The sequence below is a fragment of the Neomonachus schauinslandi genome, chromosome 5, assembly GCF_002201575.2.
Source record: "Neomonachus schauinslandi chromosome 5, ASM220157v2, whole genome shotgun sequence".
NCBI lineage: Eukaryota > Metazoa > Chordata > Mammalia > Carnivora > Phocidae > Neomonachus > Neomonachus schauinslandi.
The window spans coordinates 121,759,046-121,771,811 of record NC_058407.1 but is presented as its reverse complement, the minus strand read 5'-3'; the positions used below and the strand labels follow the sequence as shown (position 1 = coordinate 121,771,811).

Genomic DNA, 12,766 nt, shown 5'->3' with positions numbered 1-12,766 from the left:
GAAATAAAGATAAAAGAAATTCAGAAAATAATGAGTGACAAATTGCTTGACATTTTAACTGAAAATATTAAGGCTGAGTAATTCCTACTAAATATGATTGTTATGTGACTAAAACTCAAAATCAACACCTTAAAAGACCTTTAGAAATTATTTGGTAGGGCAGGTCTTTTTACTTTCAAGGAAGTCTCAATAGTTGACCATATATATGATAATAATCAGCTAGAGCTTTCTTTATTCACTACCTTACATCACATTTTAGTCTTTCTGTGATATTATACTTTATGAGAAAAACAAAATCTTATTTGCTACCCATTAAATTTGCAGGTGCCTTGCAGGCCCCACCAATATATAACTCATGAAACTACTTCTACTACTTTCTGAAAGGAGATATTTTCACCTGGAAGATTCTCATTAGCCAAGACTTTATAGACTGTGCAGGCATAAATAGTATCAAAGAAGTAGTAAGTGCTTCCTATACAATGGAACATGTATTAAATAATGTGAAAGGTATTTGTTATACTTGTGGCCATTTAGAATCTTTGCCCGTGTTTTCTATATTTGAAAATTTTGCCATATTTTGAGTCCCTTCTTTCCAAAAGAGGAGCCAGAACTCACTTTCCCAGCTTCCTTTGCTGGCAGTGGGATCCAAAGTCCACCAATTAACTGCATCCATATACTACTTTCATTCAGAAGTAGCAACATGAGGTAGCAAATGAAAAACCCATCATTTTCGCGACAGAGATGGGAGAAGCATCCACCCTTCAGAGGAAAACAGGGATGGCACTTCTCACACCTGGCCCTCAGCATCACTGGTGAAAGCTGTGAAGTCAGTATGAAGCTTTGTGGGGGCAGGGCCCAGAGTGTGGTTTGAGCAGTGTTCCTGTTCACCTAACCTGTTTGTTGGGTGTCCTATAGATTCTGTGAGCTTCCAAAAGTCCTTTTCTCTCTCTCTCTCTCTCTCTCTCTATATCTCTATATATATATATATATTTTTTTTCCTGCTTAGGTTCGCTAGAGAATAGATTATTGGTTTGCAACTAAGAGTTTTGTATTATACAAAAATTGGAGCTGAGCAAACTATGCTTTTATCAACATAATGGTAGAATGACTACCAATCAGCAGTCATCTACAGACTGCCTGTCACAAGTGCGGTACTGTGCTAGAAGCTGTACAGGAACAAAAAGGAAGGGAAGGGAAGGCAGCAGAGGCCAGATCTCCCAGGCAGAGTAAGAAGATGGGACTGTGACTCGAACCTCAAAGAGAAGTCACTTAAGCAGGGAAGTGAGTGACATGATCCAGTTTACTGTGCAAAAGATCATTCTCTTCCTATGTGGAGAAAGGGTGGAGCAGGAAAGCAAAGTAGAAACAGGGGAGCAATTGGGAAACTATTTTAATAAAGTTCAGATTCAGGATGTAGCAGTGGCAACAGAAATATATGTGCACAAATTCAGGTTGCATTGGCTGATAGGAGAGAAGATACTTAACTGTTTCATTAACCAAAAAAATGCAAGTTAAAATTACACAATTACCCCAATCAAATCAGCAAAGGTTAAAAATGGCTAATACAAATCCTGATGAATATGCAGTTGAGGGAGGTACTCATAAACCTCTGAAAAGCAATCTGCTATATTATCTATCAAGTCTTAAAAAATTATCCTAATTTTTTACTTAATAACTAGCACATAGTCTCAGATTGTTAAATGAATTAACTCAACTTTTAGAAAACACCAGTTAAAGAGAAAATTAGGATTTATGTTCAAGGCTGTAATTGTAGCACATTTATACTTGCAAAAAAACTGGGGTATAATCTAATGTTCTTATCTATCCCCTTAAGGAGTGGTTGAATTATAGCTTATGATAAAGTACTAAGCAAACTTTAAAATCATGTTCATTAAGGGGTTTCAAGATACGGGAAAATATGCTGACATTATAAAATCTTACAAAATTAACAAAGAACAAAGAGTACTAGAATTTTTTTTTTTTAAAGATTTTATTTATTTTTTTGACAGAGAGAGACATAGCGAGAGAGGGAACACAAGCAGGGGGAGTGGGAGAGGGAGAAGCAGGCTTCCCGCAGAGCAGGGAGCCCGATGTGGGACTCGATCCCAGGACCCTGGGATCATGACCTGAGCCGAAGGCAGACGCTTAACGACTGAGCCACCCAGGCGCCCTAGAATTTTTTTTTTTAAGTTTAATTTATTTACTTAAGTAATCTCTACACCCAACATGGGGCTGGAACCCATGACCCTGAAATCAAGAATCCCTTGCTCTTCCGACTGAGCCAGCCAGGCAGGCGCCCCTAGAATTTTCTTTTGTTTTCTTGCTGGTTAAGTTTTGATAAGAGAACTGAATGTAGAGAGCCAGCAAATAATTGGTAATAAAACTATAATAATCACTACCCTAGTCTACAATCAAAACTGAATACATATGCTCAGAAAACTTATGTTCAATTCATTATATATTATTTGTATCTTACACTATTCGTTTTTTGTTGCCCTTGGTACTAAAAAAAGGAAGCAGGCAAGTTTCAGTGTTGTGGTTGTCATAGTAATTTAAGAATAAACACGCATGTTCAAAGTCTATTTGTCACTCTGTATCTCCAGCACCTAGACAGTACCTGGAACAGAATAGGAGTTCAAGAAATATTTTTGAGAGAACCATCACCGAAAATAAACCTTTCAGTTCCAGCTTATCACCTCAAAATGAAAGAGGTACATAAAATAGTAATAGTCATAATTTATAATGTTTTGAGTGGCTACAATGTACGAGGCACTATTAAACATTTTACCCGCCTTATCTTTGATCCTCATAACAATCCTCCTCTGAAAAATTCACTTTTCCCATTTTAAAACCTGGAAACGGGTTCAAAGATGTTAAGGAACTAGCCCAAGGTCACAACTAAGTTTCATCTCAGCTCTTCTGGCGCCTAAATGTATCTAGACAAGACACGCTGTTTCTTTTCAATGATCAGAAAGGAACAGATTTTTCCTCAATGTTTTCTCTCCACAGTTCATTCAGGCTTCGCTAACTTCTTCTACCTTGCCCTGCAACTATCCCTGTGAAGATCCAATCCTCACCGGCCAAGCCCCCCAGGAACCTCCCCTCCTCGCCGCGACTTCCTCGAGGGTAAAGAAACAGGTGTCCACGCCTCTAGGTGGCAGCCACAGTTGGAACTGGGGACCGGCCCCCGCCAGGAGCTCGCCCATCCCCCTTCGCCGGTACCATCTTAGTTTGACTTTCCAGCCTCGCCTCGCGGATCAGGACTCAAACTGAGTCCACACAGACTCCGCGTCCGCCCTTCGGACAAGCCTCGGGGCTGGAGGAAGGGCGTCTCCGCCCGGACCCGCCGGGCGGGGACTGCGCGCTAGGGCGGTTTCCACGACAACCGAGCGCCCCCCCCCCCCCCCCCCCCACACACATCCTGCGCTCCCGTTTCCGCCCCCGGCGCCTCGCCGCTTCGCCCCTCCCCCGAGCCCAAGCTGGGACCAGCCCCTCGGTGCGAATGGAGAGAGAGATGGGGTGTGCTCTCTCACCTCTCAGCGCCTGGTGCATGCCTCCAATGCCGCTGTACAGCTCCAGGACGCGCAGGGCCTCCATGCCCACGCCGCCGCCGCCGCCGCCGCCGCCTCCTCGGAGCTAGGCCTGCCGGTTCCCTTCTCATCTTCCTCCGCCCGCCCTGCTCCCTCGCCTCTGGTTCCGCCGCTTTTCGGTTCCCCCTCGCCGGCCGCTCAGGCTCCGAGAGCTGCTAGCAGCGCGAGGCCCCCGGGGACTAGCAGGGGTCAGCGGGGGGACAATGGGCACAAAACAATACGGCCTCCCAAGTGAATAGCAGCCGGATTTACGCTCCATCTACCTTCTAGAGTGCATTCAGGGACCGTGGAGTCCGAAGCTAAGGAGACGAAATCCACCTTTGCCCCAAAGTGAATTCACGTGGGTTAGACGCCAGAAAAAGTCGTTTCCCAGGCATACTGCTTTTCCGCCACTTGGAGCCTTAAGTGTCCAAACCTTACTAGCGTTAGTAACGTACCACGTGCCAGGTGTTGTGTCTGTGCTGGGGTTACCGAGATCAGTCAGCCTTCTCCTGCGAGCAGGTCCCGGAATTACAAGTACAGAAACCGGCGCCCCTGCAGCCGAGCCCCTGTGCCGGCCAGTTCGGGGTCGCGGGCTGTCATCGCTAGTGGGCTTCACTGTATTTTAGCTTGGAAAATAGCCCCAACACAGGATCTACTGTTACTATAATGTGGAAGTACTTAGGCCCCTCCAAGTGCTAGGGCCTTGCTTCTCCAAGATGCTCCAGTGACCAAGTTTGTTAGAGGCTGGATCACAAAGTAAAAAATGACCATAGGCACGAGAGGAAATGATCTCATTGTGCGGCTTCCTATTGTTCCCATTAGTTAACTTGTGTTAGGAAAAATTGGAGAGTACCACTTGTAATAAGTTAATAACTGGTTTGTTAGAAACTTTCCACCTGTGCTAATGCAATACTATAAACAAAAGTAGGACTACCCTATCTGGATTATGGAAGGGATCCATTTTTCATCAGTTTCCTATGAAATTTTTTCCTTGTAAATGTGTATTGGTCCCTAAATATTTTTTTTTTTTTAAGATTTTATTTATTTATTTGACAGAGAGAGACACAGTGAGAGAGGAGCACAGGCAGGGGGAGTGGAGGGGGGAGAGGCAGGCTTCACGCCGAGCGGGGAGCCCGATGCGGGGCTCGATCCCAGGACCCTGGGATCATGACCTGAGCCCAAGGCAGGCGCTTAACGACTGAGCCACCCAGGCGCCCCTAAATATTTTGTTTTTATTGGTCACTTACTTCAGATAAGAAGGGTGGCAGAAAGATAACAGAGAACAGAATCTTAGCCCTGGCATTGCCAGTGACTTTGCACTGAGCCTGGTTTCCCCTGTCAAATAAAAGGGAAGGAAGCAGGAGAAATGATTGCTGAGGGCCCGACAGCTCTAAGATTCTATAGCTGAATTCCCTTCTGCAAAAGTGAGTCCTGATTTGGCCAGATGTTAGTTACCTGCTCAACTTGAAATTGTCGAGGGGCGCCTGGGTGGCTCATTGTTAAGCATCTGCCTTCAGCTCAGGTCATGATCCCAGTGTCCTGGGATCGAGCCCTACATCAGGCCCCCTGCTCAGCAGGGAGTCTGCTTCTCCCTCTCCCACGCCCCCTGCTTGTGTTCCCTCTCTCACTGTGTCTCTCTCTGTCAAATAAATAAACAAAATCTTTAAAAAAAAAGAAAGAAATTGTCTAAAATTTGCTTTAAGCAAATGTACTCTTAAACCAACTCCATTTCTAGAAATCACATACACACTAACATCACATATATAATGCATGAAACAAACTTTTCTAGTATTTATTACATATTAGTACAATAAATACATCAGTACATATAAAGGGGGCTATATAGTCACAGTGATTTATATGCAGTCAACAACCAATAAATATATATATATATATATGTATAACACACCTAGACTCTGTTTAGCATTAACTATAAATCAAAATAAATATGATCAAGGATCTTACCCTGTATGGGAGAGACAGGCCAAAAATATGTGGAAGAGTTCATGGAAAATACCAATCTCCTGAGGGGAAGGGAGATAGATCCCCATCCCCACACAGGCTGATTACAAACTGTTCATGCTGATACTTAAGGGTCTTCACAATATAGCGCCAGACTTACTTTTCTTTGTGAATTCTGTTTCCTCCCATTCTTCAACTCTGCTGCAAACTGAAATGGTCGGCGTTCCCCTCCTTCATGCCTCAGTTTCCCTGCTTATGTTCCTTGTTCATGTTCTTTACGTTGCCCAGAAATCCTAGCCTTCTTCTAGACCCACCTAGTGCAACCTTCCTTCTAGAAATCCCAACTTGTCTGATTCCCCGATCCACGCCCTGCCAGTGTTCTGAAATACAGATTCCACCTGTTCCTATCACGAAACCCTTTCAGTTCTTCCCAGCCCAGTTTTTGCCTTATACACATCATCTCTTTGCCTAGTATTTCCTCTGTAAGGCTTATCCCATGTGATAATCATTTCTAGAATGAAAATCCATAATCATAATGTATGACCATCTCCATGGGAGCATCTATAGATGTCAGGCCCCCTCGAATGAGGTACATTCGCTTGCAAACCCTGGCGCAAGTTGCCAGAGCTGGGAATGCCAGTAGTTGATACTACTCATCCTCGGTAGGATGAGCACATACAGAGAACGTGAAGATATGTATTGATTACTCTTTCCCAAAGTGAATCCCGTATGTTCTTACAGAAGAAAAGAACAGCTTTCTAATCTTATAGTTTCCCATAAAGTTATCCTCAATGGCATTTCCAACAGAGTTATATTCTAATCACAGACACTCAACACTCTTTTCGAAAATATGATATTTCGATAGGTTAGGATATTCAGTGTATTTTCCCTCCAAACACAGAAAATGCACTTGCGAAGAAACCCAAAATGCTAGTTAACACCTGGCACATACAACGCATATCAGAAATAATTACGGAGCACAATGTAACACTAAAGGTATATTAGAATAATAAAAGCATATCTCAATGATTTAAGAGCTCATTGTATAGCTTGAAATCTAATGATATTGTATTCTTCCTTTCCTGGCTGTCATGTCACTGATCATTAATATCTAACAGAACTAAACAAAGTCTGCCAAATGTTTAAAATACTTTTGGCAATCACCTTTTAGTTTCCATGATCTAGGCCATTCTTTATTCCCCAGTAAAACGTGATGTGGATTCTTATACAGGCTTGCTGAAGGGAGAGAATACCCTGTTTATGCAAATTTGAGTGATGAATAAATTACATCCTGGTTTCACACAGAAAAAGAAGGGTCTTTATGAATTGCATGGAAAATAAAAAAGTAGTCATATGGGAATAAATTGGCAGTAAATGTCCTCAAGAGAGGAAATTATATTCAGAAGAAATTTGAATCAGAAAGGCCCTGAGAGTTCATCTATCACTCGTGAGCTCCCACTTATCCAAGAAGGCCTTTTACCACCGTCCTGATGCACCGGCATGAGGCCTCAGCTATGAGCTGCTCCGGGGCACTGCGTGCTTCACAGGGCCAGGTGTTTGTGGTGCAGAGCGTGAATTAGTAGAAAATCCTTCTCTGTAGTCCCCCAAACTCCAGTTCCTTTTAGATTTGCCCTCTGCACTGATTTGGAAGAACTGTCCCTCTTGAATAAGGAATTTCATTGTGGTTAAAACTGTGAGCCTGAGAGCCAGAGAGTGTAAACAGGAATGGTATATTTGCAGCCTCCTAGCCGTGTGACTTTGGGAAAGTCACTTACCCTCTCTGAGCCTACGCACACATCTAAAATGTGTCAAAATAGGACATGTGGTTGCTACAAGGATTAAGTGAGAATTTAAAGCACTTAGCCCCATGCCTGGCACAACATAAAAGCATGTTTAATAAACAGTATTCATCTAATGACATTCTCTAAGTGATGCATTCTCAGTCCCTTCAACTGTGTCCAATGGCATGATTCTGACCCCTGGCATTGCTCATGCTCCAGGTTGGTGATGCTGGTGTTAGGAGCCATAATGAACACTGGGCCCTAAATGAGGTCAGGTCAGCATGCTACAGAGTGGGGCTTATAGCCATAGACCTCTAAGGGCCCTAGGGGAGTTTGTGGGAGGTGTCCAGGAGTAGCCTGGGCTGGGAGCAGAAAGGCTGGACGTCTGCAAGCCAGAGGCATGACTGAGGGGCTGCTGAGCCTAGAAGCACTGGCAGTAAGAAAAAAGACAGCAGCATGCATAGACAGCACCTCACTCAGAACTCCCACAGAGACCAGGGTAGCTTGAAAGGTGAGTCTACGGGTCTGGCAATCTTACAGGAAACTTGTGAGGGACCTCACCCAGGATGCACCGGATGCCTGAGTTGCTGTGACTAGGGGTGGAGTAAGGGAAAACCTATTAAAACCATCCCATCACTCATTGACTCCTTTATGTGCCAAGCACTGAAGAAATGCTTAATTTAAAATGGTTTTATATGTAAAAATCTGTAACCTAAGCCATTCAAGTGCCAATAACAAAGAAGAACTCAATGCCTTCATCCCCTGAACGTAAGATGATTTTACCAATTCTATTGATTCTCCAGAGCTACACTGTCCAATAGGGTCACCACCAGCCACATCTGCCGATCTAAATCAGCTTACTTACCACTAAAAACTCGGTTCATTAGTCATGCTAGGCACATTTCAAGTGGCTGGTGGCTACAGTACTGCTCAGCAGAGAGGACATTTCCATCATCAGAGAATGTTCTATTGGACAGAGCTGCTTGAAAGTCAGCCTCTTGAAGTCATGACCTTAATGGGTAGCCCATCAATAAATGAACAGTGTTGAAGTGTGCAGTAAGTGCTTAATTATTGTACTTGGAACATTGATTTTAAATAAGCGCCCCAAAGATTTAGAGTAAAAGGAACTCCCACAAAAGCAAACCTTGTAGCCCAACACTTCTGTTCTTCCTCTGGTGTCCGGTCACCTTGTTCACAGACTGTCACAAAAGAAAAGATGCAGGAAAACAGCAGGTGTGTTCTATTAATGGCATAACAAGCTTCCAAGAGAAAAAGAACAGATGGAAAATGATGAACTTCACGATGTCTTGAAGGAATGGTACTTCTCTTTTGTGAAGTATATTCTAGTGACTTCTGATTGTAAATATTATCTTACACTTACCTCAGAAGAGGTAAGAAAAAAGAAAAAAGAGGATTTTTCTGCAGAAAAGCATAGAAACCATGCAGTTTGCCTTATAGCTTGCCCTCTCAAAGTACTCAGTCACAGATTTTGACTTTGATTTTTCTCTTTCAGATTTTTTTCTAAAATTTCTAATTTAAAAATGCTTGGCAGTAAATGTTAAAGATTAGATTTTAGTTAAATTAAAGATAGTGGGATTGTCTATCTTTAAAACGGCTCTCCTACGCCCATGGAGATTTAGAGCTCAAAGAAATCTTAAGGACTATTTCCCAGTGTTTTTCCAACTATTTTTAGATATAGAACCTTTTCTTCAAACAAAATCTCATCGAGAATCAGGGCAGAGGGTGAGGTAGAGTGTGTGCGTGTGTGCACACAGATGTTCTGTTGCTGAAGCATGGATAGTAGGGGGCCCAGAAGAACACCAGATCATCTACCCTGCCCTCACCCATCCCTGTAGCTGCCGCTAAGTGACCCCAGGTGACACTGATTTCACCCAATCTTAGTTTGACAGGTGAAGACCCTGAGATTCAGAAAGTTGAGGTAACTTGCCCCAGCCCACAACCAGGTGGAGAACGGGGAATTTTTACTCAGGGGTCCTCCAAAGGTCTTTATAGTGCTGGCTATACCATAACTTAGTACAGAAGATACTTGGCAGATTGAGCTGTCCCATGCCTGCTGGGCCTCTACACCCGGAGGGAAAGCTGAGGGTCCAAACTAGAGCAGCCCTGGTTGCTAGAATATATTGCTTCCCGAGAACAGGTTGGCCTGAGGAATGAAGGTAACTTTTGAGCTCAAAGAAGGTAACATGAACTGCTCTGACAATGTGTTTTGTAAAGGCTAGACAAAAAGGTTAATTCTGCTTCACAAAAGGGAGACAACTTCAAAGACTCACAAATAAAACTTACAGTTGATTGTCAGCCCAGTTACTCCTACAAAGACACCTTGATGCTGTTCAAGGAACATATAGTTCTTAGAATAAACAAGGCAATATGAATCCTGCTTCTAATACTTTCTTCATCTATGAAACAAGGGTAATATTTGCTAGCAAGGTAACTGTCTGCATTTAATCAATAATTAATTGATATATAAGGAGAGAGAAAGAGACAGAGAGAGAGAAACTCGGTGGTGTGCCTAAAATAATAAATAACTGGTTTCCTTCCCTATCTCAACAACTTCCCTATCTGAACAACTCATAATGGAAGATATGATCCATTCTTTTCTAACAATCACATACAGAGAATTATTTTCCTGGTATGCTTTCAAAGAGGGTATATAACCAAAAGACTAATTTGCATATTCTCTAATAAGATGTCTTTCCTTATTGTTTTCTATTACAGCCTTCATTATTTCAGGTGGGAAAACAAGACCTATGATGGGAATAGAGGAGATAAAAATGAAAGAGAGCTGTTATTACTTTGCTCCTGTTCTCTGCTAATTCACCAAACATTCAGAACCGTTTGAGGTGACTAAATCCCCCTAACCAGATCCAGCAAGGCCAGGAAGAGGGAAACACACGTGCATGCACACACATTCACACACACCCTACAGACACCACACACGAACACACACGCTCCATAAAACCCCTCATTCTTCTTCATAACCTTTTTTTTTTTAATTGCTACAGTTGTCAGTACCAACAAACTAAAATGCAGAGAAAAATCAAATAAAAGGATTTTTTCACCCTACCCTTGCTAGTCAGGTACTAGTCTGGATACCAAATATCACTTAGACATTCTCATAGGATCCAATAGTGATAAAAATAACCAAAATGTAGTAACATCATTACTAAGTCTACTCACTCCATAAGAAAATAATGCAACTTCGTGTTTACTTGAAATTGTTGAAATTGGCCTTACGATCTTTCAAAGTCACTCCAGTAAACATTATAGAACATAAGTACCACTGATCCCCCAAACGTTCTATTTACACTGGGAATGCCCCAGAGGCCATTAACCCTATTACAGAGTTACCCTGATTCCTGAAGATCAAGACTGAGTCTTTCATTCCCATCTAAGGTAATCACTGCGGAGTTAAAATATAGTACAAGTCTCAAAGGGATTTGTTCTATGTTTAGTCATTCACAGAATACGGAATGACCAAAATAGACTATATTTCAGTGGATGGCAAAGTATGTTTTAGTAATAGGACAGTATCAATCATAAATGATAATGTAGGCCTGTAAGTTTCAAAGAGCTTTATGAATGTTTAAAATGCTCATAAACCCATTTAGGCCCCATCAGTTTTTTTCTTTTTTAATATTCAGGTTTTGTTTTTTTTTTTACAAAGAATCAAAAGGGGAAAATTTCATGTTATGAGCTGTCACATAAATCAATATTCTCCAGGTGAACAGATTTATTTACAAGTCATAGAAGCACTTTTTTAAAAGAAATCAGGAGAGAGCACCAATTTAAAAATATCTGGAAGGTATCAAAGAATAAATGAAAGAAGAGAGCTGGTATCTATTTTGAGGGGTAAAAATCACATTAGGAGTTAAAAATCATTCTGGTTAGGAAAGAATGTCAGGAATCTGCATGGCCTATCCTTTTTTACTCCTTTTACTGTAGGGCTCACTCCAAGAATAGGGTGGGAAAAGAATGCAACCCAGAGTAGTATTTACATCTCCTTGCAGAGTTCACGGTTTGCAAACCCAAAAACTTCAGACTGCAGTTCCATCATATTACTTGTTCCCTATAGAGGTGAGACATTATTATTTGAAAAACAATTTTTTTATTATCACCAAAAGTGAAAGAGACCTGATAAAAGTAACATCAGAAATGCCCAGAGTATTGAAAACCCAATCCAACTGTAAGAGGACCATTCTTTCTCTTTTTGCACAACTAATAAAATATTTATGCCCATCACACATAATCTGGAAAATAGGAAAATATATTTTAAAAGAAAATCTTAAAAACCCAAAGAGATAACCATAGCTAATATTTTAGTATCTCTCTCTAGTCTTTGCACTAACTATATTTTACCAAAATCATAATCTTATTGCATTTATGTTTTATACTCTGGTTTTTTTCCCATCTGACATTTTATCATGACCAGTTCTGCATTTCTATCAAAGGGATATATCACTTTTCACGTGTCATCTTCACCTTTTTCTGAATTTTCTAAGTAATGCATGCTAATTTGGAGGGGTAAAGCAAATTACAAAAGCAAAAAAAAAAAAAAAAAGATACAGCTTCCAAAAAAACCTTGATTCCACCCTCATCCTTAAAAATCATCCATATTCAATGGTTCGCTGGATATCTTTCCTGCCTTAGTAGTTTCTGTAGTGCATAAACAACCATAATTTCTTTTTCTAGTCTCTCAGTATTGAACATTTAAGAGGATTCAGTTTTTTTGCCACATGAACAGTGCAATGAAATTCTTGCATATAAATATTCAAATGCTCTGATGTTCTCATCAGCTAGATAGAATCTAGAAGTGGGTATTACTAGGTGAAAGACATAATTGTCACCTAAGTTCTCGATGCATTTCCAAAACGATTATGAGCCCATCAGCAGTTGCTGAGAATGCTCACCTGCTGTATCCTCATGAACAAGTGTTGTCACTTGAAACTTTTGTCTATCTTATAGGCCAAAAAATTAGTGTGCTATTTTTATTTTCCCTTTTTTTAATTAACATCAAGGGTGAATTATCACATGTTTATGGGACATCTGTAATTCTTTCTTTTGTTAGTTATTTGTCATATTTGTCCTTTTGCTACTGGGATAATATGAGTTTCTGACTGCATTACCGCAATTTTATTTTTGTTGCTATAAAGCTGTCAACCATGTGTGTTGTAAAAATGCCTCCCGATTCATCAGTTTCCACTGGATTTGGTTTATAATATTTCATGACACAAACGTATTTAATTTTCTGCAGTCAAATATACACAGTTTTCCTTTGTGATTTATCCGATGCCTTTTTAAGCCTAGGAAGTCCCATACTTAGAAAAAAATGAGCTAAACTCACCTGTATGTTCTCTTCCTTTACATTTCATTTTTTAAATCTATTTTGATATGGTATGCAAGGTGAGGTTTTAAACCCAACTTTTCCGTAAA

General features: G+C 41.1%; 1 protein-coding gene across 3 annotated transcripts in view; it reads right to left on the bottom strand.

Annotated features, from left to right (window-relative positions):
• Nucleotides 1-3,615, bottom strand: part of TRDMT1 (tRNA aspartic acid methyltransferase 1) — a 54,896-nt gene extending 51,281 nt beyond the window's left edge. The window contains exon 1 of one of the 3 annotated variants that reach the window (XM_021696716.2): nt 3,534-3,615. In XM_021696716.2, the coding sequence (XP_021552391.1) occupies nt 3,534-3,597 (64 nt within the window). In that variant the 5' untranslated portion in view covers nt 3,598-3,615. The remainder of the gene's footprint in view (nt 1-3,533) is intronic. The other 2 variants (XM_044914995.1, XM_044914994.1) reach the window with 2 other exon arrangements.
• Nucleotides 3,616-12,766: the final 9,151 nt, after the last annotated feature.